Source organism: Leuciscus leuciscus, assembly GCF_965113295.1.
Source record: "Leuciscus leuciscus genome assembly, chromosome: 20".
NCBI lineage: Eukaryota > Metazoa > Chordata > Actinopteri > Cypriniformes > Leuciscidae > Leuciscus > Leuciscus leuciscus.
This window is the reverse complement of record NC_138744.1, coordinates 8,139,349-8,161,866: the sequence shown is the minus strand read 5'-3', so window position 1 is coordinate 8,161,866 and position 22,518 is coordinate 8,139,349. Positions and strand designations below refer to the sequence as shown.

At 37.6% G+C, this 22,518-nt stretch overlaps 1 protein-coding gene across 1 annotated transcript; it reads left to right on the top strand.

Moving 5' to 3' along the window:
• Window positions 1–6,678: 6,678 nt before the first annotated feature.
• eny2 (ENY2 transcription and export complex 2 subunit) lies at window positions 6,679–8,927 on the top strand. The gene is made up of 5 exons (XM_082150967.1): window positions 6,679–6,802; window positions 7,135–7,208; window positions 7,620–7,690; window positions 7,775–7,849; window positions 8,678–8,927. Exons 2-5 carry the CDS (start codon window positions 7,141–7,143, stop codon window positions 8,749–8,751), a joined length of 288 nt encoding a protein of 95 aa, XP_082007093.1. The 5' UTR covers window positions 6,679–6,802; window positions 7,135–7,140; the 3' UTR covers window positions 8,752–8,927.
• The last annotated feature ends 13,591 nt before the right edge of the window (window positions 8,928–22,518 follow it).

The window sequence follows — 22,518 nt, the reverse complement described above, 5'->3', positions numbered from 1 at the left end:
AACGGTACAAGACATTAGGAAAATATGAGATACGGAAGTGCCGTCACATTATTGATACAAATCATTTAGTAGCCTATCCTTGCCTTGTTTTTGAATAAATAAATAAAATAGTGTAAAATACATTTCAGATAAAGTTTTTTTTTCTCAATCTTTTCCACTGGCCATAAAGGTATTTTTAATTGATTTATATTTTTAATGGAAATAGATAGGCCTTGTTGTGCATTATTTGCACGAAAAGAAAATTTTCAGACAATCTGCTGTTATCATGATAAGCAATTCTCTCTGTAGTTCAAACATTAAAACAACATGCCACAGGAAAAGTGTTCAAAAGCATTGCATCCACTACAAATATTTATATTTATTGAATATGACATTTTTTCGTAACTTCTCAGTAATGATTTAAGTGTTTAACTCCATTAATGAGAATGACATATTTAATCTAAATGTTTATATCAGAATTAAAACAAAGTTTAAATCATTCTGGCATGGACATTTAAGGATGGATGGATGTTTGCTTCATGTGATAGGCTTGGTGAGGCATTTAACTCCAGCTCACCACCGGTGTCGCCAAACTGCTCCGTCTCCAGAATGTTCGTACACATGGGTCAGAGTTTGCGTGCAGGTGCGCAAATTTTCCCGTCAAGTTTGTTTTTATAAATCACAACTTATGTGTCGGAAGTGGCATACGCCTCTTTCAGGGCCTGTTTTGTGCGTACACAGCGGTTATAAATGAGGCCCCAGAGATCCACTCAATGATCATATGTTGATGTGATTGGTTACAAGGTAGTTTGTGACGTCAGAAAAAAAAGAGATTTCAAACTGCATTTTTGTCTTTGGTTCACTGCAGTTTTAAGTAGAAAATACTCAGCAATGGTGTTGACTTAATTTGCACATAAAAGCATATTAAAACCTCCACATAGACATATAAACAACATTAAAAGCTTGATTTTCACCACAGGGGGACTACAAAAATAAATACACTACAAAAAAGCAGCAAGATGAAGCCTAGAGACTGGAGTCGAATTGCTTTTTTACACAAACTATCCTATCAAACCAATTCCAAGACAGATTTAACTTTAAAACACTGAATATGAAATATAGAATACAATAAAACAGCAAGATAGCATTTTGACTTTACTTAATGAATAAACAAAAATCTGTAAAAGCTACTTTTAATTTACTCTCAACATTGATGCTATCGCAAGGCAATAATCATCATTTAACAAGACCAGGGTATTCTCTGTGTGCCCTAGAAGTGTAATTGTTGCTTTTACATTGTGTAGACGTGACTGGAAAAAGTACGCAAGCAACCAAAAAAAAAGAATAGCTGGAGAAAAAAGGCAGAAAGAAAATGAGTCTATCATCCCCCACATCATCAATTGCAGTTCAGCAACTCCGACACCACAGAGACAGTGAACATATTGACTGATACTGGCAGAGGAAACAAACAAAGACCTAAAAAAGCTCTCACCTCAATTTTACTTTGAACACATCTGCTATATGGAAGCCCTAAGCTGCGGTGCTGATGCTGAATGCGTTTAAAATAGCCCTCCATGTGATAAACTACTTGAGGTGGAAGCTGACCTCATAAATTCCCTCTTTGCCGCACTGATGTTTGTCATCTCAGGATTTATTTGCAGCATTTCTATCGGCCACAACAGAGTGCCTTATTTCAAATTCAGCGTCGGCTTACTTCATTAAGCATGCAACGACACTGCAGAGCTGCAGGTGGCCGAGAGAATCAAAGCAATGACTGTAACTTAAGCAAGTGTGTCTGTCCTCGGGTGCTCTCTGAGGGAAACCCATTTGTGGCACTGAGAATAGCTGCTAAGTATAGATGTGGAGCTTAAACAAATAAACAACATGTTATGGTACAGTTGAGGTCAAGATTGCATGTGGCAAACGGAGGAATAATGTGATGGGGTTACCCTGGGGTAGCTAGCAGGGTTATGGAAAGCATGCTGATTCCCTGTTAATTATTGACGGTCAGTGACAGCCCTGATGCCAGGCTTGAGTACACAGTGGAGCTTCTCTCTCGAGAGAGATGTTCTTTACCGCTGCATCTCAAACAAGATTTCATCAATGGCACAATCACCAATTTCCCAAAGCAGCTTATGCATAATCATCAAATGAATGCCTCCGCATGCTCTGTTCCTCATCGAGTGGTTTTTGCACCAAACCGGTTTGTCACTGATTAAAGCTGAAGCAAACGAGTGTTGCTGATGAGAGGGACGCATCCTCCACACTTCAACGTTCCCACCTGAGCCCTAAATCTTCAGGCTGTCTGATAGCGATCGCTATCTCACTCAAGAGAAGATCTCTACAATGCCATCAGGTAATGAGCACAAGAAGAAAGACTCGTTTATTTCAGTTTTCTAATCGCACTTTTGTGATTAGTGATTCGACGTGCATGCAGCTGCTGGGTCGGGAATGACAAGAGTGGAATTTCTTATGCATTACGGTGGTTAAATGAACACGTATAAAAGCTGTTGTAAGCAATTTGTGCACCATGAGAAAAAATAATGTCTGTTTCCAAAAAGGTTTCCCAAACAGCCATATGGACCAAGGAATACCTGGAAATTCAGCATTTCCATTCATCTCAATAATTGATCAAAGCACGTGACTTTCTTGCTGTCATCTTTGCTAACAGGCACTTAGTATTGGGAAAAAAATTGTAACCTATGCTGTAAATGACATATGACTAATCGCTTTGGATCCACAGGAAATGACATCATGCCAACGCTGACTAAATCTTATTTTAGTATTATTTATATAATATTAAGAGTGTTTATTAATATTTTGAATTAGCCGTTTTCGTTTTAAATTAGCCTATGTGCTTTTGTCATTTTATTCGTTTTTTTAATAAATTTGATTTAGTTTTAATTTATATTTATTTATCATTTTGGTAATACATTAGGGTCCAATTCTCACTATTAACTTATTAGCATGCATTTATTAGTACTTATAAAGCACATATTAATGCCTTATTCTGCATGAACATATTCTGCATCCCTTAATCCTATACCCATCTAAACTTAGCAACTACCTTACTATTAATAAGCAATAATTCAGAGTTTATTGAGGCAAAAGTCAAAGTTAATAGTTAATTGTGAGAATTGGACCCTAATCTAAAGTGTGACCCTAATTTTCATTTGTTAAGTGTATGTTTAATTTTTCATCTAATATTTATATTTTATTTTGCTCAAGCTTTATTTCAGTTAACGCAAACACTTTTTAATAGTTTTAGATATCAATAACAACATAGTAGAAATGCAAATATAAAATCAAATCAAATATATAAATAAAAATATCACACTTTAAGGAGTCTTTCAACAAAGATTAGGAGCCAGCAACCCGGGGCTGCTGACAAAAAAAGGGTAAATGCAGTGGGTTTAAACAGAATGCGTCCAATTATGTGCTCTAGATGCATTTAGACTGGACATATAGATAGATTTTTACAATTAATAACCAAATATCTTAATGGCAGGAAGTTTCTCTTTACATCTGATACTCTTAAACAGTATTAGTCAGCATGCAATGGTGATGTTTTCTGAATAATGCCAAGCAAGATCACGATTTCTCCTGTGTCTTTCACTCTGACGTTTAAATTATATAACAAAGGCAAATGGCCCTGGATCATGACGAATTAAATGGCGGCTGTGAAGTTGCCAGGCATTAGCAGCTGTAAGTGGCAGATCGAGTGCCGCACAAGGCTGTGGAGGAGAGAGACTGTGAATCACCATGTCCCCTTCCATAAAACACCACCTGGAGAAACTTCCGGAAACAATTAAGCTGTTTTAATGATACTTCTAACCCTTAAAAAAGGCTTATGACCAATATGACATTTTCCTAAGGCTTAACATTTATGGTTTTCCTGTAAGCCATGAAAGCCAGTTTTTGGTTTAAAGACGATACTGTTCATCCAAGGAGAATCTCGATTGAATATTCCAGTACATTCCTCGGCATGTCTCATCTGCACTTAACTTCAATGGACAGTGAGTGATAAAAATGAGCGAGAAACAGGCAAAAGACGATAAAAACGAATCAAGCCAAGGGAAAAGAGTGTGTTTTGATTGCTCGCCTCCTATCACTTACACAACTTTGATGATTAATTATGATTTTATATCTCAGCGCTTCAACAAAACTGTCAGATTATGTTCTGCACCTCGTATTTCAATAGTTAATTGTTTATTTCGAGAACTTATAATTGCACAAAAAGTTTGAAGTTAAGCTGAAAGGAGACTAAATAAGGAAAAATCTTTATAAATCCCTCAGAAGGACAGTTAACAAGCTGTTTCTGGATTTCACATGTGAGTCTTCTCTTGTCTTCTCTTGTTTAAAGAGACACTATGACTCTATAACAGACCTTGTAACCCATCAATCGCTCTGTCAGACCAGGACGTTTCCACTTGAGTGCTCACTCACCCCTCAATCGTATAGCCTCAGTTCATGACTTTAACACACTTACCGGTCAGTATCAATAAAAATCAACACGCAATGTCTGGAAAGGTGTTAACGGCAAACGTTACGAACCCTAACCCATTCAGCCCAGAGCTTGCAATGCTTAGAAATCAGTAAATCAAAGGCAATTAAAATTCATGAGGCATCTAAAAGCTCAGTAGAGTGTTTAATTAAACTAGAGACGAGAAAATCCATGGTAATAGACTGTCATGGGGTCTGCAAATCAAGCATAATAAAGCCCCTTAAAAAGCACAATGTCACACGTTTTAGCAGTTTATGACACCCCCATGGTTTAATTAGCTGATGTGGGTGGAAATTGTATAATTTAGATAATTGTAATACTTTTTGTCTAACCACCAGAGGATTGGTCCTAGAACTGAGGTCAGCTACACCTGTCTGCTTCAAATATCAGTCGTATTTAAGATCTGTAATTATAAAGCAGACTTAAAGAGCAAGAACTGATGTCAAATATATGTTTCAGACCTTTCTGACTTAAAATGTATATTTGTTATAAATAATATTTTTGCTTTTTTTTTTTGTGTGTGTGTGGAAACCGTTAAATGTTTTTCAAAGATTATTTGATGAATAGAAAGCTCAAAAGAACAGCTTTAATTTAAACTATAACTTTTTCAAACAATGTCTTTACTGTACATTTTGATCAATGTAATGCTTATTACTTGAATAAAAATAATTACTTTCTTACTGACCCGAACCTTTTTTTAAATGTGCATAGTTATTCGTTTTCACAAGTTCTACTTAGCATTAATAGTCCAGACTAAACAATATGTATCAGTGAAATAAAATGTTCTACCTGAGACTTACTCACAGGTGTTCTTCCTGCATCAAACAGACAGTCAGGATGAATTCTTCTGCCTCACAGAAAGGCTTCTGGCTGCTGCTTTTCCAGAAATAGTTATTCTGTGAAACAAGTGCATGGAAGCAGAAAACCACCATAGAGAAGGAAACACTTCTTGGGGATTTAACCAATAAGTGTCTGTGGTGTTGTCTTCTCTGAAGGTGGTTTGCAACAGTAGTCTCCTACACAGGATGATAACTTAAGTTCACAAAAAAACTAGTTCACTCGTGTTAAACACAAAAAGTGATGGATTATGTTTGTGATACATTCATGATGCGTTTTTTTGTTGGGTTTTTTTGGTTTTTTTTGTTGCATGCTATTTGAAGCTTGACAGCTCCAGTTTCCATTCATTGTAGCTGCATAATAAAGAGTGACCCGCACAGCACATCATTAAAATGACCCTTTAGAATAATGTGAATTAAAGTGGATGACATGAGGGTGAGAAATAATGGCAGAATATTTGTTTTGGGATAAACTTTAAAACTTCCTCTTCAAGCTACCAGAAAGCTTTGCGTTTTCGTCCTAAGTGACATGGAAGATGAAACAGACCTTAAATACAGACCTCATCACCAATTCTCTGACAACATAACTCTGGTTCATTCATGAGTGCTCAATCATCTTTGGTCTCACCTAATACATCTTTATCACATGCAGTTTGGAAAATTAATGAGCAAAGCTTATATCTTTCTTCTACAGCTGCATAACTCAGTGCTATTTTACATATTTGAAGCATCACATGATATTCCAATTTGTATTCTCAAATTCTTACCTGATCTAATCAGGAGCAGAAACCCTTGAGAAACAGTGGATTTTGTAATGCATTCTCTATGACACATCGCCATCTTGTGGTACAGGATACCTTCATAAAAAGGAAAGGAAATGTAAATATTAATTTCGTATCAATGCGTGTAATATTACATTAAAATAAGCGTAATTCAACCTTCAGAAAAGTTTACCTTTTAAAGTTCATGCGTGACGTGTGGTATTTGTGATGTAGGTTCAGACAGGCCTAAAACCATGGATTGCTCGTAGTGGCATGTAAGATCAATGAATAACTATGATGAATAGATTACACTTAAATAGATTAATTGACTAATATGACCGAATGTCTCAAAATGCCGTCTTGTGAAAACATGGTACAAGACAGCTTCGCTCTTTCTCCACATGTGTGTAGTAGAATAACTACGGCGTATTTTTAACTACTACAAGCACACTATTTTAACGACAGTTAAAATGTTAGAGAAGTTTAGCATGTATTCAAAAACATGTAGGACCCGGGTTTTACTTGGGGTAAATCATACAAGTTTAGAACGCCATACACATTGAAACTGTATAGGAACCATAAATAGGAAGGAACCTTCCGCCGATCATCGTGTTTCTGTGGGGAAGATAAACGGTGTGCGGAACGGCCGGCTACAAACAACAGCAAAGAGAGGTCCGCATACACGCCGATGAGAACATTATGCTTATTTTCGTCAGTATTTGGTACGTTTATTAAACAATATTAAGTTATAATTGCAACAACGATAACCTGATATGCTGCCTCTGTAACAGGCTATAAAACAGTCCACCAGTGTTCGTTAACAAAACACCAAAAATGCTAATTAGTGCATCTGATTCAATGTGTTTTTTTTTTATAACGTTATATATTTTCTTTCAAAAAATCCGGCTAACGTTAGATGTCTTGTTTGTTTATGCGTAATGTAAAAAATGAGACGTGAAATGTGTTTTGTGAGTGGGCACAACCTTTGTCTCTGGCACTATCAATACGAGCTCGATATCACGTCACGTTTCATCATCTTTACTTCTTATTTCAGATTAATATGAGTAAAGAATCACAAATGAGGGCCGCCATAAATCAGAAGTTAATTGAAATGGGTGAGAGGGAGAGGTAAGTGCCTATAATCCTCATGTTCCTCCATGAACTAAAACCTAGTATTTAACGTTACGTAACGTTACTTGTACAACGTTTTTGGGCATCATAGTCTCAAACACTAGTGATTTGCCTACCTGGACACACATTCCTTGAGTTTATGAAATCGAAGTCATTTAAGAAAAGTTTCAGACATTTTACTCTACTGTATTTGGTTTGGCTACAAATTGCTCTTTGTGAGTAGTCACAAATGACTGGAAAGGTCATGGAAATTCATTGGTTGAAAGCTGTGAGAATCCTGTAGACAGCATTTATTGTAGAAATGCTTTCTAGGTAGAGAACTCACTACGTTTTTAGTAGTTCTCACTACGACTCACCCATCGCATTTCATCTATTAATCTCATTGTCTCTGCTTTGGTTTTTGATCAGGTTAAAGGAGTTGCTTCGAGCCAAGCTCATCGAGTGTGGCTGGAGAGATCAGCTCAAAGCACTCTGCAAAGGTAGGAACGCTAGTCTGATCTCTCTCAAATCATTGCATATGTTCCATGGTGGTTTTTTAAAGCAGCATCGTCGTTGTTTTGCAGAGGTGATCAAGGAGAAAGGAATAGAGAATGTTACTGTAGAGGACTTGGTTGCTGGAGTTACCCCTAAAGGAAGAGGTAGGCTGAAATTAACATTATCCCATAATTCACTCACCCTCAAGCCGATCTGAGTGTATATGACTTTCTTTTTTCAGCCAAACACAATCAGAGTTCTATTAAAAAATATCCTGGCTCTTCTGAGCTTTATAATGGGAGTGAATAGAGCCTGAGTTTTTGAAGCTCCAAAAAGTGCGTGCATCCATCCATCATAAAAGTAATTCATACGGCTCCAGGGGGTTAATAACGGCCTTCCGAAGAGAAGCGATGCATTTTTGTAAGAAAAATATCCATAAACTATAATCACTGACTTCCGGTAACGGCTGTATGCGAGTCGAGTGCTGGTGGAAGAGTGACCTCTGACCCCATGTATGATGTAGGAGTAGCGTAAGCTTAGGTGAGTAGACGCTTCTCGTGGTTCAAACAAATAGGGCTGGGCAAAAAAATGGTGGTTACCAAAAGGCACTGATTACAGTTTATAAAGTTATAATTATGTATATTTTTCTTACGAAAATTACTTTGCTTCAGAAGGCCTTTATTAACCCACTGGAGCTGTATGGATTACTTTTATGATGGATGGATGCGCTTTTTGGAACTTCAAAAACTCAGGCCCTATTCACTTCCATTATAAAGCTTGGAAGAGCCAGGATATTTTGTAATATAACTGATTGTGTTTGGCTGAAAGAAGAAAGTCATATACACCTAGGATGGCTTGAGGGTGAGTAAATTATGGGATAATTTTCAGTTTTGGGTGAACTAACCCATGTAACTACATCCCACACACTTTTTTTTTTATTGACACCATTTGAAAAAATGTATATCATTAATAATAACTCTTGTGTTCATCAGCCCTGGTGCCTGACAGTGTAAAGAAGGAGCTGCTGCAGAGAATAAGAGCCTTCCTCGCCCAGCACTCGACATGATGCTCAGTATATCTGAAAATACACTGTCAGAGTATCTCATTTTTATATTGACATTATGCCAATAGCAATGTCAGAGTGCTATAAATAAGTTAAACCGTTTCATGGTGTGATTTCACTCTTCATTGTGTATTTTGTTACTGCCAATAAAGGTTGATCATGTTTGTACATAAACAGTATTATTTTGAACAGCTTGAATAACTGAACCTGTTAAGTCACCCCCCTTTTTGAGCATGGATCTGAACTTACATTTTTTTTACTGTAAAGCAAATGTACTGAATTTATTTTATACAAAATATATATTTCACAAAATTTGGACTCAATAATTGCTAGAAAATCAAAGCCATGTCTAACTAAATTGTATTACAAAATTTGAAGTTGATATCACAAAAATAGAGCCTGCTAAAAGGTTTTAAATACTGTTTTCATGGTAATACAATGTGCAAATTCAAAGTTTCCAGAGGATGAATTTTGAGTGTGTAAGCTTTTGAATCATTCCTAATTTAAGGAAAAAAGCGCAATAAATAAAGTGTACCAAACCCTGTTTTTTTTAGACAGGTTTTAGATTAAGCCAAGATTGGGCCTTAGTTAAATGAGGGCATTTAAGTATCTTTTATAAATGTGCCTAGAAGAAAAAAAACATTACTGTTGTGCATCTTGATACAAAACAATAGCACTGATATATTGTAAGATATGCCAGTGCAAGTTGCTTGAAGTTAAGACAGCTCAAATATGCATTTTAGTCTGGGACTAGTTTAAGCCTTCTCTGTGAAACTGGACACAAGTGTCCTGCTCCCTGGACAGTGATGGTCAACAGGCGATGTACTTGCCTTATTAGCTCTTTTCCAAAGTTAAAGTCTAATATAGTATATACAGAAACCCTTTTTCTGCTGTGCTTTTACCAACACACCACTGCCCTCTTCTGGGCAAGCCTAGATGCCTAATGATAAACCTCTAATTACATAATCTATCATGTATAGATTTTTAAAAAATGTATGCATTTTTCTAGCCTGCTGCATAAGACAATAACAATCTTTACCATTGAAAAGCAATGTTAAAGTAGGCCTATTAAGATATTGTGGTGCAGTACTTGGCACAGATATGAGTTGTGACGCATTGAGCTGTTTTTTTTCCTGATATATCTGTCTAAATATCTGTGCAAGTAAAAGTATACCAACTATAACCACAACTCAAACCTAATACTGATGCCAACTTATTCACACCTAATTCTAAAATTATTTAATGCCCATTTGAATCTGTTTCATTTGAATTTCAAGTCCTGTTTAAGGCATTAACATATTTAGACTTAATAATATCAAAACCAAATCCTTCCAGTTTTATTGGTCTATTGAAGCCAGACTCTTTATCCCAATCAAACATTTATTTATATTTCAATTAAGTTAAAGATTCTGTCAATTATATTCCAATTAAATAAAAAATTCAGCATGCTTTCCACTTCCAAAAATCTCTCATAAAAAGGAAAATATACATGTTATATTAGTATAATGAAAACTGAAACCTCTTAACATTAACTGAAGAGAACAGTCTGGAAATCTCAAAGTTTTAGATGAATTTTTTTTAAATAATTTTTGTCAGAAATTTAAAATGACAAATTGCATTACCCTGATTTTGAAATTGCACAGAGCACACTAACAACCAAAGAAAATTTCAATCCTAGAGCTTTGTAATAATTTTAGTTTTTGTCATCAAATCAAGATAGACATAAAATACATATCAGATTTTCTAGAATACAGCTTTTTAGCTTTCTCAGGGTGTATGCTAAAATGGACTGAACTTTTAATTTATTTTTTGCCTGAATTTATGAGACTTAAAACCCAGGATTCAGCTCTTGTGGAGCTTACAGTCTACATCTGCATGGGTGTGCATCTCGCTCACTCTGAGAATGAGTAAAGACAAAATTGGCAGAGGTCTGCCTCAGGTCTGAGAAGGTTTAAGTGTATTTACACCCTGTTGTGCCTCCAGGGAACTGTTTTCCACCAGCTAATGAGACTCTAGAGCAAGGTTCACTCTGTTATTTCTGGCATGCGCCTGCCGGTCAAACAGGCATCATTCTTTCTCTCTCCATCCCTCTCTTTCTTTCCCTTTTCTTCTCTCAGTAGCCCACTGCAAATTACATATGAGGAAATACATCATCCCTTTTAATTTAAGTGCCAAGCCGAGGTCTGCCAAAGATAACACGAGGCAATCTTAGGTTTAATGATCAGCGAACATGTATAAAGTTTCATTCAGCTTGACTTCACATTTCTCCTGTTTATCCCATGATGGCAACATTTTGGCAGCTATGGAAAGAATGCTGTGGAAGTTCAGATTTATCTGCAGATATTACAATCAGAAACTGTTGTAATTGAAGTTTGATCATAAAAACATTTTCATTACTTGAAATAAAAGAAGCCTTAACTCAAATCTTAAAAATATATTTAAAAAAGATTATAATTTTTAAAGTTGCAATAGTCTTTTCTTCCTTATAGTGTGACGTATATCCGAGTGAAACTTCTCGGACAAGAAAAATGTAGGGCAGGACTTGATTTTGTCTATTGGGAATTGATTGGATGGTTGTGGTTTGCTATTGGTCGATCTCATGTGATTGACAGGCTGTCTCGCCCTTGTGCCAGTAAACACGTCATCAGAGAAGAGAAGAGATGTGGCTGTAAGTTATTTTAACTAAAGATTATGAGGGCACATGAATTTTAGAAAAATTGATAAATAATTTGTTATAAATATTGCAATATTCCAAAAAGAATTTGTCAATTATGATTTCATAGTGACTTTTAGCCAGTTGCCACAGCCACATTTCTTAATTTCATTAAGTTTAACTTGATGTACTAAAATAACTAAAACTGAAATAAAAAATAATACAATGTAAATGAAGACACACAACAAATTTACTACAACTTTAACAAAAATTCTAATTAAATTGGAAAATAGAAAAATACAGCTCCATCTTTATCTTTATATTTATCGTCCTTGGTGTGAATGGGCCTTTAGTCTTCTCATTGCTAATTGCTGAAAAGGACTTTTCCCATACTTACAGGTGTCATGTAGGCAATACCTTCACCTTAAAATGAAACTTCTGTCATGATTTACTCCCCCATATGTCGTTCCAAACCTGTATGACGTTCTTTCTTCTGTGGAACAAATGTCTCAGGTTTGTTTGTTTTGGACCCCATTTACTTTCAATGCATGTACAAAAACAGAAAAAAAGGCAGGTTTGGAATGACATGAGAGTGAGTAAATGATAACATAAAGTTCATTTTTGGGTAAACTGTCCCTTTACTTAAACAGGTGGCTAATTGAGCTGTCATCTAAAACCTTTTACTGAGCAATACCTACAGCATAGCAGTGATCAGCTGGTTTTGCCCGTCCAGCGCAGCGAAAGAGAGAAAGAGGACAGTAAACACAAAGCAGACATTGTTTATACTGTTTTGAATGCAAGGCCACTTATTGTCTTGGCCTAATTTGCTGTTCCCCCCTTTGAAGTGCACCACACATTTATATTTCCTGACTCTAAAGCCTCATCTGCAGGTTTTTACCCACCGCCGCTGCAATTGGATAGTGGGTTTCCATGTGTGGCTCTCTCGGGCCCTCCTCTTCTGATAGGAAACACAAGCAGAGAGCATTTCTCTGGCGGACGGGGCTACAGAGAGGCCCCCGAGCGGGCCAGACACCGCTGCAGGGGCTTCTGGCACACCCTGGCAGCAGAATGGTTTCAGTTAAGAATTTCAGTAATCACTTTTAGGAGCGTAATATATAGCTGACCTTTGGCAGCGACACACGACCCCCACTCCCCCGGCGATTTGATCAAAGGAGGCGGCGGTGGCTGTGCAAACAGTGCTATCAGTGAACTCCAATGGATTTACTGCCTGCTTCTTCTCTCTTGTCTCGGCCCGAGCTGTGTTGCTGATACACGGAGAGAGAAGGGTTTCATCTTACAGGATCTCGCCCTCCCCGCTTGAATTTACAGCCCCGATCGGGACCCCACCAACGACACCCCAGCCATCCCGAGCCGTCCGCCTCTCTCATCAACCCCAGCAGTTTTCTTGTGGGAACTTGGAACACACATGTGCTGTTGCACGGGCCACAGACTTAATGTTAGGTTAAAGAGGAAGAATCCCAACAGGAAGAGAGAGAAAGAACAAGAACGAGAGAGTGGGAAAAAGAACGGCCGTTAATCATGTCTTGAAGAGCCCCGCTGCAGGAGGGAGAGAGAGTGCATGACCTGTGTATCGCAGCAACTGGCCAGCCCAAGATCTGGCATGGAACCAGGTGTTATGCAAACCACTCGTAACAAAAATAACTTTATTAACTACACAGACGAGAGACGAACGAGGACGTATGACTTATGAGAATGAGTTATGGTCATATCCACCTGTGTTTACAAAAGTGCAAGATGCACTTGCAGTTTCAAGTGCAAAATTTCCCTGCATTTTGTTTGCATTTTTAAAAAGGGTCATGACATGAGAAATCAAGTTTGCCTTGATCTTTTGACATATAAGAGGTCTAGCCCTATTCAGACGGGACTAGTTTTCCAGGGGGACGTTAGAGAAATTAGTGTCTCACAGATGTACTTTGCGGTTTTAATCCCATCTGAATCTGCCAAGTCTGTGTTTTTCTCACACAACCTCTGTAAAAATTCCAGAGCAAATTACCTACTGTTTTTCAGAAAACTCAACGGTCCTCTGAGAAATCGAATCCTGTCTGAATGCAAATGTCTGTGATCGCTAATGTTGTATTATCCTATCGCTTTAGTGTGTTTTTTGACCTGCCTTTGTGCACCAATTTTTGGCATGCTGTCATTCATTTTCAATATAAATGGTATCCAACGAACAAAATGACATTATAAAATTAATAAATAGATCCAAATCACGTAAACTGTGAAGACTGGCCATTTTATTATCAGTGTCAGATAAGAGTAGGATACTCTAGATTTCTCTGCTCACTTATGCAAGTTTATTATAAACAGCCACTGCTATAAACTTGTGACAGATGTCGAGTGATAAGATTTGTTACTCAAAATGTCCTCCTCATTATAAACAAAGCATTTATTTAATCAAGCTCCAAAAATGGATAGTTTGGATAATGTGGGATTTGCGACGTCACACGGGCAAATACATTTGAATTTGACTTCCTCCAGAGCAAGACATCGCCATATAGTTTTACATCATCACATCATAGCCCACTGGCATTCAGTTGCTTAATGGCTGACATTTGCCTAAACACTGCATGTGAGCAAATAAAACACATAAAACTGTAAAAATCTGACAGCAGCTGCATCACAAACCATAAGTAAAATGCTTTGTCTGTAAATAACGGTTTTATATGGATAATGTTTTCAAAACACTTGCTCCCGTGCAATAGCGAGTGGCCATTGATACCGTTTCCTATGCAATGACATTAGCCAATCATAATAGTGGCCGTTTACTGACAAGCCTTAAAAAAGCCGCCCCTTAAAAAAAGATCGTTTCAGACAGAGTTAGAATGAGGGTTGAAAATAAAAATAAAATTCTGCATATATATTTGTTTTTTATGCAAAAAAAAATACCTTTATTAACATTTTAAGTGAGCCTCATTGAACATATTAAAATAATAAAATAAAAAAATCCATGTCATGGCCCCATAACCCTTTAATGGGTACACATACCAAAACACCTACAGTGTATGGACAAATTATTTACATAACTTTGTGGTTTTTAGGTCAATAACAACATCCAACAATGGTTACTTTTTTGACTATTTTAACTATGTAATTTTTCATTATCTGCACTAATTTCTTTTATTTACATTGAAATAAACAGGGTTTTCCCACTTAACTATATGAGTGGATCAGTCTTTTTTACTCCAAGGCCCCCCACTCAATTTCTACCCAATAAAATATTTTAGAGCTTGGCATAACTAGACTAGAAATATTTGCAATTCGAAGTCATCTTGAGGCCCCTTTGGAACTTTGTTGAGGCCCCCTATTGGGCCCCGGCCCCCTGGTTGAGAACCAATGAACTATGTCTCTTTTAATGAAAATGTGTGATAAGTTGAACCAATCTGTATGTGGGTAAAGATACACTTACCAATCTGTAGTGATGCTCACCTGTGCAAGAGAAATAAAACACATTAGTAAAACAACACCAAAATAGACTAACATTTCTGAACCTTACTTTACAAAAATACATAATGGCAAACATAGGTTCTGGAAAAATTCCAGAAACAAATATGACTGATTTAGATTAAACATCAAAAACTTTGTATGATATGTGAAACAATATTTACATTTTAACTGAACGTAAATAACATTGCAATGCAGAACTGAAAGTGCACTTTCAATATGAATGATCATCTGTATTGATTTTATAGACTTGATATATGACTATATGCCTCAATTAGGTTAAGGTGACTATAAACAAGATATAATGACTCAAATTGACCTCAACCCAATGACTGATATGCCTATTAAATAGTTAATGTAATTTCTTGTAAGTTAATGTAATTAATGTAATAATCACTTTTGAAAGTGTATTGTTGGATTTTGAGCATGTGTTCAGAGCATGAAAGATATGATATGAGAGCATCTTATCACTATGACACTCTTATCAAAGCCATTATGACCACAAATCATTATCAAAGTCTGCTACCAAGTGAAGTTACAGTATTTCATTGCATCTAATATAAATGCAAATTTAAGGCTTAAGTTAGAAATCAAAAACTTTATTTCCGTTCCATTCCCATTCCGTGAACAATTTCTAATGACTTGTATCTGTGAAAAAAAAGTTTAAGAAAATTGAAATACAAGATCAAAACATTTTTATCTTTCCTGTCAGTTTCTTATCTTGGCACAGCAGCACCTCTTAAAAACACTGGATTGGTAATTCAACTGAATTGCACTATAAATATTCCAGTGGGCACCATAGTCAGAAACACAAGAGGAAAGGAAAGAGTAAAACCACTGTCTTATTTTAACTCAGCTTTTGTTTGGTGATAAAATAAATGTGGAGATCCAAAAATAAGTACAATTCTTCTCATGTGGAAAAATGTTTTTCTTCCGAGATTTTATAAGTTGTGGTCATTTTCAGATGTCTTTGCACCATCTGTTGTCTTTAAATTCCACACTAGCAAAAGAGCAATAATACAGATCAGCCACCTGGTGGCGTGGCAACACCAGAGTCTTCCTGGATCAAGTGTTACCAATAGGCCAAACCCCACTGACAACAAAAGTACAACCACAGATGGAGACTAAAGCAGTTGGCATTGTTAATAAAGCGATGGGCCGATAATGGACTTAACCGGTAAGATGATTCAAACCCAAACTGAGTATGTTTGCATGCTTGGAAAATATCTCCAGGTGGGCCATTTAATAACCCTTGGTATAATAGGATGAATGATAAAGATACATAAAACCACCCATTCCTCAGGTCATGCTTGTTTATTGGTTGACATGACCGGGAGTGTTTATTTGACTCATTTCATTACAATGTGCACAGTGTCATTAAAAGTCCACAGGATGTCCTGTGTTTTTATGAGCTTCTTGGGCAAAATGGGGGAAAAAAGGGAACTGCTTCCTGATTCTACCACGAGAGAGTAACCACCTAAGGTTATGACCATCCTGAAAAACAGCAGGAAAAAAGAAACAAAGTAGCTTTAGCGTTGATTCACTTTCCTTCCCAGAGGACACATCTAAAAAGCAACAACAGAAAAGAAACTGACATGCCTTTTTTTTTATTATGTTGGCCTAAAGATGTAAAAGCACACATCTGTCTAATGAAACTAATCTTCTGTAATGATGCTACGGTCAGAGTAATTATTAGCTAGCTTTTCCTTATTCCAAAGAAGAAGGTATATCACAGCATTCCTGTTGGGAAGGCAGAATTGTTTCCTGCTTGTCTTTCCTGTGTCAGCCTTGCCGATAAGCAGTGGTGTTTGGTCTGTAAACTAGAGTCAAGGTGCCTGCAATAAAGAGCTTACGAAAGTGTGAAGGTTTTACAGCTTCGCATGAGGTCATCAGAGCCATGCTATCGGAAAAAAACATGCAACATTGTTACGGTAACACTGCAGGAACACGGCTTGTTTGGTACGCAGGTGCCAGGCGTGCGGTAAGAGTGATTCACCTTGCTCCTCCATGAACTCTTCTGACTTAATTAGTCTATTCAACTTCACAGCTGTGAAAGAGCTCGCCCCTTGCCAAGAAAAACAATAAAGCAATTACACATATGATGCATCATGTGCAGCGCACAGAAAAAGCAGCTCTAGAAATCCAACTCAATTCAGTTCTGTTGACCTGGAAATAAGCAAGTTTATTGGCCCGATGCTTCTTTCGCCACTTTAGCCGACATCTGGCTGACGTCAATTAAAGCGCAATTATGTATTTTATACAGATTTTACTTTAAGATTAAGTAGGCTACTTCTAGATTTCTAGCTCAGAAAAAAGTTCTAATAGTTCTTCTATGGCATTGCGGGGAAACCCCCCTTTTTGGAACCTTTCTTTTTAAAGTGCCCCAATTATGTTTTTCCGAAAATTTATTTTCATGCAGCGTGTAATATAGATGTTTTGTGAATGTAAAGGTTCTGCAAAGTTGTAAAGTCGAAAGTGCACGAAAAATAAAGTTAATGTCTCCCAAATTAAAGAATCAACTATGAACCGCATAAATGAGTCGTTTGTAATTCGAATCCCACTGCATAACGGTTCTACATCACTAAAAAAAAAACATTTCCTGTAGCTCAAACAGTAGAGTGTTGGCGCTTGCAACGCCAAGGTCATGGGTTCGATTCCCAGGGAAAGCAAGAACTGATTAGAATGTATATGTGTACCTTGAAATGCAATGTAAGTCGCTTTGGATAAAAGTGTCTGGCAAATGCATAAAATGTAAAATGTAGAAAATACATTTGCATTATGTTGTATGTTGTCCCCCCTCAAACGTAATTTTACTGACGACTGCTTCTCAAATCTCGGAGCTTGCTCTTGAAAGATGGGTCGGTACTCAATTTATTTGGACCAACATGCTCCTCAGAATCACAACCTGTAAGTGTGATTAATTATTGATGTATATATTTTCTACCGGGTGTTCAAAATACGTAGTTTTATGTTTTATATTGTGTTGAGTTTCCAGCTAACCAGCTAACTCATGTTATTACTGTCTCACGAAATAGCTCTGCAAATCATCTGTGGGCCACTATTACCTAAAACTATCTATCAATGCAGATTGTCTGTCGTTCTTACTACTTTGAGTAAAGATAAAGGATGGAGAAAGATTTGTTTTGCAAACTTTAATGTTACATCAGTGATTCATGTTAGTGCTGGGCTTACGTATGCACCGTTATTGATACAGTTCCCATATCTGCACAGCAATAAATTAGAAATAAAAACAGCTTGTTGACGGACATACTCTTGTTAATGCTGATGGTGAGGAATTACAGCTGAAACATCTCATATAATGTAACTCAAACTGAAAAGCGCATCACTGAGAAATGTCCTGCTCAAGTCATCCTTGCGATGGAGGTTCGGGTTGAATAACTAGTTCTTTCAATGTTTCATTATCGGACACGCGCTCGGATTGATATGGTAAAATTAATGCCATCATTACAGTGTGTACAATCGCTGAGCTTAAGAAAGCCTCCTGAGCTGAAGTTTATGGTAATGGACGTTTTGTTTCCGATGTATTCTATAAGCGGTAGACCAATCGCAACAGACTGGGCCATCTGGCCAATCAGAGCAGAGTATACTCGCGGAAAGGAGGGATTTAGAGAGACTGATTCACCCGACAAGTCGTTTGAGAATCACTGAAAAATGTGGTGATGTGCAATGTATATTATGAGAAAATGAAAGACCTTTTTTACCTTTGATACATGTAAACCTGTTGTAGGAGACCTCCAAAACAAAATCAGGAACCTTTAAAATAGCATAATAGGGGCACTTTAAGAGTGTATAGGGCTCATGGTAGAGTTCGCTCCAACCTTGATACCACCAGAGTTGTGGTTAACGCTGGGATCAGCTGAGACTCATGAGGCCGGCCAGACCATGCTCCCCGCAACCCAGAAGAGCTGAGCCGCCCGCCAGCCCCCACTTAGCCCACATTCCAGGTTTATTCCCAAAGCTTCAGCCTCACTGATGAGGGCAACATGCAGTACTGTAACTTCAAGGTCATATGTCAACAAATGAGCTTGAATATGCTTCACATTTCCACCCTGCCTATAGATCACCGGTCTAACTTACAGAAATTCACATACACCTGATATCGAAGTGCACACAAGCTCACTCACAAGCAAAGCACACGCCCTTTTCCCCCAGACCGCCATCGGAGTGATCCAAACACAGCTGTCAAAACTCCACCACTTCCAGTGCAGCAGAGGTGAGACAGGCGGGGTGAGTAGAAAAGGGGAGCACGCACACCATGCACACATCAGCCCAGCGCTATGTCATGGACAACATTTGAAATGACTCCCTAGGACCTCGCTGCAGGCCTGGGACCCACCTTGTCAGGGCCTCTCTCCCCACCAACCAGTCACGATCAGCGGCCCGGGGTCCAGCTCCACCCTGCTCGGCTCACATATGTTGCTGTGCACTGCTGAATCCACATACATCTTCTAAACTGCAGACTCTAAACTTCTGCAATCAAACGGCAAAGTTGCATTTGTGAAAATTTATATGGGTGTTTCTTCAACTATGGTCAGTTTTGGCCCTGAGGGCTTAAAGAAAATAAACCCACTTAAAACAGACTTTTCACACACATATTGGTTTAATTGGTGTGCTAACAATGTTCAACAGTGGTTATCCAGGAGAATTCTGTCAGTTTGGCCATTTGTTTTTGAAATATAAATGAACATTTTCACCATTGTCATTTTAATATCATCTCAAATTAATCATTTTAATAGCATTGTGTCATGGAAATGACAGCTGTGGCAACAACATGGGCAAAAAAATGGCACTTTCATAGCATTTTATGTATCCTAAATACACAACTAAATAAACTTGTCACACTTTTGTGCAAAATTTTAAAAAGACTGGACATGATGATCAAAATATTGTTCAAAAGTGATATTTACTTGATGTTTCTATTCCGTTTCATCTCAAGTAGCCCATAATCTTTTGTCTCCTTAGTAATCAGGTACACTAAATTCTGAGGGGAAAAACAAACTTTGATAGAGGAAAAACTGTTTGTTGTGGTGGCACATAACATATTAAAATGATTCATGTTTTTTAGTGAGAGCTAGAATATCCTACTTTAGCTAAACATATGTAATAATTCAGAATAATAGAATATAATGACTTTAAAATGCATTTCTGGTTACAAAAAATATTTGATATTCATAGAACACAAATGTTTCTTTTAATAATATATAACTTCTGGGACAACACCCTACAGTAGGGCTTAAAGAGGCGTAGCAAAGTCCATATCCTACGTGCTTTAAATGTTTTGTTTTAGTACAGACAATTTACTGTTTGTTATGTCTTAGAAGACTCTTTTAAGGGAACTGAATTGCTTACTGACTCTCACTGTATATTTTGTTGCACACATGCATATACACTGACCCACATACACACAGACAGCCTGGGCTCATCAGGGAACTACTACAGGAAATATTGAATTTTATGCAATAACAAAAAGGCCTCTGACTTGTCTAAAGTTGGACTGAATATGCAATTATCTACTAAAGCAATGAACCAAGTACAAGGTTGGTTTTCCCAAGGTCACGTTGACACTAAATCGCAATATTCATAACCTATACTCCATATGGTTGTGATAACATTTGGACCTTGCTTCCACTTCCAGTAAATCAAAGTGTATCAACACAGAAGATTCCTGCAAGTGACTGCCTTGTTGTGCAACAGTGGCCTCACAGTTAAATCCCTCCCGTAAATTATCAGATCCTTCTTTAGGTCAGCGACATAAGTCTGATCCCAAGTTATGTTCCAGGAAGCCCTCTGGAGAGCTTTCTAACCCGGAGAAGCACCTGAGAACCCCGCTCCATATTTTTCATGGACAGTATTTTTTTATGTTCTGCGGTTGTGTGGTGGCTTGTCTCTAAAGTAGCCCTTAATCCCACTCTATCCTGTTCTCTTAAACGAGGCGCGAGGAATGCGTCAGCCTCTTCAGCCTCGTTGCTATGCAGGTGAGCGACAAGACAAGAGATTAGCTCTCAAACTCGCACTCGATTTTATCAGATCCACATGGAGATCAGGTCCAGCCCTGAGGGCTTCATCCTTGTGACCGTCACCATTGCATTTAAGTGCTAAGTGGCCCAAATCTAAGTTGTTCTCATCTAAAGCTTGGTACTTTTCCGAGTCTCTTGGAAGCCTCACAAGCTCAATGAGGTCAAGTACCTCTTTATGCCCCTGTGTGATTAGCTGCAGGTTTGGCTGATGAGCTGGCATTCTCCTTACAGTATTGTATGGCTAGAGTTTAAGGGAAATGTGCTTTTCTCATGTTAGCTTTGGTGCGAGGAAACGGTGTGGTTTCACAATTTCAAGATTATTACAGAGATCTTCAGTTCCCCTACCACATTAAGTGGTTGTGGTGCACACTCAGGTCCGCTGAGACCATAGAAACATACACAGTGGTTTAGCGCTGGGCAAACGCCAAGACAAATGGCTGCTTCAGGTGAAAACAAACCTTGGCCAGAGCTAGCAAGCTTTTTTTTCTGTTCCATCGGAGGGTGTTCCTTTCTGGAACATTCTTACTTGAGCTCCTCCACCCTGTAGCATTCTCCGGGCCTGTGAATTCATCAAAATGAGGAATTAATGTTGAAATGCCACTATGTGAAAGAAGCGGTTTCACAGGTGCTCGAGGATTTAAAGGGAACAAGCTCTTCAAAGACACTCCGCCGCACTCTTTGTGACATTAAGTGATGGAAACTAACAGAAACCGAGTGGAGATTTGTCAACTATATAATATGACTTCAGAGGGTTAAAAAAAGAAAAAAAAAGAAATGGAAATTTAACATCCACATTTCCCACTTGCAACCCCATAGTCCCCATTGCTCCTGGCGTTCGTGTACAATTGACCATATCTGGCGAAAGACCACAATAAAAAGTATTGGCTATACCCGGAGCATTCAATATAATGACTTCAGAGGGTTAAAAAAAAGAAGAAAAAAAAGGAAGTGGAAATTTAACATCCACATTTCCCACTTGCAACCCCATAGTCCACATTGCTCCTGGCGTTCGTGTACAATTGACCATATCTGGCGAAAGACCACAATAAAAGTATTGGCTATACCCAGAGCAGTCATAAATCCTGAGGAGGGAATTTTTACCTCTGCTATTTCACAGGGTCATTTCCCTGTGTGCGGGTTCATATTCAAATATTCATATTTACGAGCAGCCAATTCATGTTATGGCCTATTATGGCAACATCCAGTAAGATGAGGTCTTATGTCATTTCTATGTAAAAAATCAATACATAAAATAATATAAAATGTACTTATTTTATGTTGTTACTTATTTTATGTACTACTTATGCAGGGATAGTTCACCCTAAATGAAAATTCTGTCATAATGTGCTCACCCTCATGTTGTTCTGAACCTGAATGAATTTCTTTCTTCCCTAGAAGAAAGTTATGTAGAACCCCATTGACTTCCACAGTATGGATAAAAAAAATGCTGAAACATTTTTAGAAATATCCTCTTTTGTGTTCCAAAGAATAAGAAATGTAAACTTGTTTAGAATGACATCAGGATTAAGGAGTAAATGATGACAATTTTCATTTTTAGTTGAACTATCCCTTTGATACTAGAGGTGTAGTTAATCCATAACTATAGACCTGGCACAA

What these genes read in the sequence shown, in the direction of transcription:
- eny2 (XM_082150967.1), top strand. Translation starts at nt 7,141, where the DNA reads ATGAGTAAAGAATCACAAATGAGGGCCGCCATAAATCAGAAGTTAATT. An exon ending in GAAATGGGTGAGAGGGAGAG is followed by an intron (nt 7,209 to 7,619) that starts GTAAGTGCCTAT and finishes GTTTTTGATCAG; the next exon opens with GTTAAAGGAGTTGCTTCGAG. An exon ending in AGTTACCCCTAAAGGAAGAG is followed by an intron (nt 7,850 to 8,677) that starts GTAGGCTGAAAT and finishes TGTGTTCATCAG; the next exon opens with CCCTGGTGCCTGACAGTGTA.